The 4,006-nt window shown below is 54.6% G+C and overlaps 1 protein-coding gene across 3 annotated transcripts in view; it reads left to right on the forward strand.

Moving 5' to 3' along the window:
• Positions 1-4,006, forward strand: part of ADCY5 (adenylate cyclase 5) — a 164,985-nt gene that overhangs the window by 159,218 nt on the left and 1,761 nt on the right. For all 3 annotated transcript variants that reach the window (XM_007449690.1, XM_007449691.1, XM_007449692.1), the window contains exons 20-21: positions 496-700; positions 3,559-3,683. In XM_007449690.1, the coding sequence (XP_007449752.1) occupies positions 496-700; positions 3,559-3,683 (330 nt within the window). The remainder of the gene's footprint in view (positions 1-495; positions 701-3,558; positions 3,684-4,006) is intronic.

Raw genomic sequence — 4,006 nt, forward strand, 5'->3', positions numbered from 1 at the left:
AGCAGGAATACAGGGGCTGGGGCATGGAGTTGGGACCAGGCAGTGTCAGAAGCAGGCCCCGAGACTCCCGGGTGGCGGGGTAACTGGAGTTGGCTGCAATGGGTGTGGACAGGCTTCCGGCAGGTCCTGGAGACAGGAGGAGAGCGTCCTGCTGGACAATGGTGAGGAGGTCTCCCTGGGAGGGATGGAGACCTGAGCCAGGAAAGGGGAAAAGGGCTGCCAATCCCTGTCGGAGGACAGAGCCCCAGAGGTGACTACTGACCTGGCCCCAGGGGCTCTTGTACGGGGCTGGGCTCGTAGACAGCCCACAGCCACAGGGTAAGTGCTGGGGAAGGCCTGACTGTTGGGGAGCACCAGGGCTTTGCACTGAGTTGGTGACGGAAATGGGCCCCCCTCTGTGAACTGAGGAGACAAGAGGGGACCGTGCTGCTGCACCTCCCTGCAGAGCTCAGTGCCCAACTTGGGGGTGACCCAGTTTGTCCCCCACCTGTCCAGATCATCAGTGAGGACCGGTTCCGGCAGCTGGAAAAGATCAAGACCATCGGCAGCACCTACATGGCCGCCTCGGGCCTCAACGACTCCACCTATGACAAGGTGGGCAAGACGCACATCAAAGCTCTGGCTGACTTCGCCATGAAGCTGATGGACCAAATGAAGTACATCAACGAGCACTCCTTCAACAACTTCCAGATGAAGATTGGTGAGCCAGCCTGGAGTCCCGACGGCTTGTTGGGCCTCCCACCCACCATCCCCCATGCCGCCACCATGACCCGGTCCAAACAGAGGCTAACACTGCAGTGTGTCCCTGCCCGGGGGTGGGGGTAGACCCCCATCACACAGCAGAGTCCTCCCAGGGCCTGGAGCTGCTTCCTCTGCATGGTGGTAAGCACTGGACACCCTCTTTCTGAGTTCCTGCCTCTCCCGCTCACTGTGCCTGCCAGAAAGGCTTTGTGGGGGGATGCTGTGCGCCAAGGGCAGAGGGGCCCCCGGTGGGAGAGGCAGGAACTCAGAGGTTATCGCTGAGCTCCAAGTGGTTTCTGTGCACACGTGAGCACGATCTTCTAGGTGCTGCGAAAGCTCTTCTGGTCTACGCGAACTGGGGAAAGAAACGGTGAGGATGTGGAGATAAGTCAAGTCCACATATCTTCCCTGGATCCCTTCTTTGTCAAATGCCTTGGCCCTCGCTGTGTGGCTTTGAGGAGCTTCGCAGATGCTGTGGTGTCCTGGAGGCAGGGCCGCTGCGGGAGAGAGTGGGGAGCTCTGAGTAGAGGCCCTGGGTCAGTTTCAAAACAGGCAGAGCCATACTCTACTTGTGCAGAAAATCTTTGAACCAAAACCCTGTATAACTTTTTTCATTATTTGTATTAATTTTATTATTTTATTTCTTAATTGAAGTATAGTTGATTTACAATATTATATTAGTTGCAGGTGTACAACACAGTGATTCAATATTTTTATAGATTATACTCCATTTAAAGTTATTATAAAATATTGGCTATATTCCCTGTGCCGTACACCTTTTGGTATTCAATTTTGTTGTTTTATTACCCCAGCCTTTTATTCTGACACGTTTCAACTCTACAGAAGAGCTGAAAGAATAGCGCAGAGAAAACTCACGTACATCAGCACACTTGCCTGTTCGCTCCCCTACTATATCCACAAAATGATCTCAGAATCACAGCTCTGACTGTGTTGCTTGATAAGGTTCAAGGTGTCTCAGCAGTTTGTTTTTTTAGCATGTATCTTGCCAAGGATGCCCAGGCTTTCAGAGTAAGAGTTCCTTTTTCAGAAGAAACTGCTTTGTCGAGCATTGCTCTCTCCTCCTTCTGCGGATGGTGGAGGTAAAGAATGCTTTCCAAAAGAGCAGGCCTTTGTTCTTGTCAAAATTTTAATGTATGATCGACCCCCCCTCCAAGAAATATCTCAGGCCAAAAATTATTCAGATTTCAAATTTTGTAAAAAAGGAACAGAGATTCACCAACAAAAATACTGGTGTTACAGTTCCAAAAATTAGCACATTAGACTGAAATATTGGATTCCTAAAAATCAATATTGTGATCATGAATGTCCTCAGGGGACCTTTCGTTCTGGCCCGAGTGCTGGGAACTGGGCTTTCCCCGAGGAGCTGGCCGTGTGGGCCCATGGACACATGCCTATGGACTGGACCAGGTTTTCGTTTTGCATCGGCGGCTGGAAAGCCAGACCAGAGCCAGCTGGGGGCCTGCTTTAACTGACGGGCAGCCTGTGCTTCTGTGTTAATGTCGCTCTTGGTTTCCTGGGATGTTGCCATTCTTATTTTCCTTTCACCCCATCTCCCTCATCCGCACTGACCTGCACTTTTCTCCCAGTGTGTACTTATTTCTGTGAGCTGCCCCAGCTGCTTCATTGGACCAGGACTGGGGACTGAGTGGCAGTCAGATAAGTAGCTGGGCAGGCAGTTGGGAGCCTTGTGTGGCAGATCCCGTCCTACAGACTCAGGAACGTCTTCCCTGGGGAGCGTGGCTTTTGGCCAGTGAGGGCGACAGTCCAGCCTGGGAATAGCGTGTGAGGTAAAAAGGTACATGTACAAAGAGGTACAAAGAGGAGGGTCGTGGAGGAAACAGTTTTGAAAACTGATGACATTTCTGACTTAGTGAGTGGCCAAGGGGTGTATGTGGGAGCTTCTGCTGTGTTTGTGGTCCTGCCGCTCACACACAAGAGTTAAGCAACAGTGAGGCTTAATGAGGCCCAGTGTAGAGACAGTTTATGTAATAGGAGGGAGCACCCTGGGGCTTGGAGATGGGGCAGGAAATGTCTAGCGAATGCCGGTTGAGGCAGATGTGTCCAGGAAGGACTTCGCCAGGAGAGAAGGAGGAAGGACACTTGAGGTGGAGACCAGCACGGCAGAGGCTCAGGGGCAGGGTTGCTCAGTGTTGTCTCGGGCGGTACTGGGAAGGCGGACAGACCGGAGCAGAAGTGTAGGAGAGAGATGGAGAGGGAGAGCCCATGTGGACGGTGCTGCGGCATCACCGCCCTGGCTCAGAGGCCTGAGGGAGGATTACCTGGAGAGAGGAGACTCTGGGGGCGGGGAGGTGCGTTAGGAGGTAGGTTCTAAGAACGAGAATGGTGGCACCCCTGAAACAAACAGAGGGGCAAGGAAGAAGAAAATGGCGAGTCTGGTATATTGAGTCCGAGTTGAAGGTGAAAACTTAAATGCCACCGAGAGAGGGGGAATTAAGGAAAGGCAATCAGACAACACGAGAGGTTACTGGAAACTTTGAAGAGGGCAGTCTAGCGGTGGATTTGCAGGAGCTGATCGTTGCCTGGGTGGCGAGGACACAGGAGCAGCGGCTATGTGAATGGGTTCCTGTGGTCTCAAGTTAGCAAGCGTGCAGTAGGAGCAGAGCAGTGGCAGCTGTGGGGTTAGGCACAGCCTCAGGGCGGGAGGACCCTGGGTGTCTTAAGGCCAAGAGTCGGGGGGAGAATCTGCCGAGTGTCGAGGGAGGAACGGCAGTGAGGGCAGGCAGGGCAAGCGTCAGTCTGAACCCTGATGAGCATTCTCACTTCTGTCCCCTGCAGGGCTCAATATCGGCCCCGTAGTGGCTGGGGTGATTGGGGCCCGCAAACCTCAGTACGACATCTGGGGCAACACAGTGAACGTGGCCAGCCGCATGGACAGCACCGGCGTGCCCGACCGCATCCAGGTGAGTGCAGGAGCACCCATGTGGGGACCTCTGTGTGAGGCTAAGTGGTCTTCCGGCAGGCTGCCCGCTGTTCCCAGTCAGAATTCCTGCAGCCAAATTTGAGGGTGATGGGGCAGTTGGCGCTGGTATCTTGGAAGCTTGGAGAACCCAATTGTGTTTTGGTCCGTCGGTACCTTGGACAGATCTTCTATCCTGTGCAAGCCCTCTACTGGCCACAGAAGGAACTGGGGGGGGGGGGGGGGGGGGGGGGGGGGGGGGGGGGGGGGGGGGGGGGGGGGGGGGGGGGGGGGGGGGGGGGGGGGGGGGGGGGGGGGGGGGGGGGG

This window comes from Lipotes vexillifer, unplaced genomic scaffold (genome assembly GCF_000442215.2).
Source record: "Lipotes vexillifer unplaced genomic scaffold, Lipotes_vexillifer_v1.1 scaffold1378, whole genome shotgun sequence".
NCBI classification, from domain to species: Eukaryota; Metazoa; Chordata; class Mammalia; order Artiodactyla; family Lipotidae; genus Lipotes; species Lipotes vexillifer.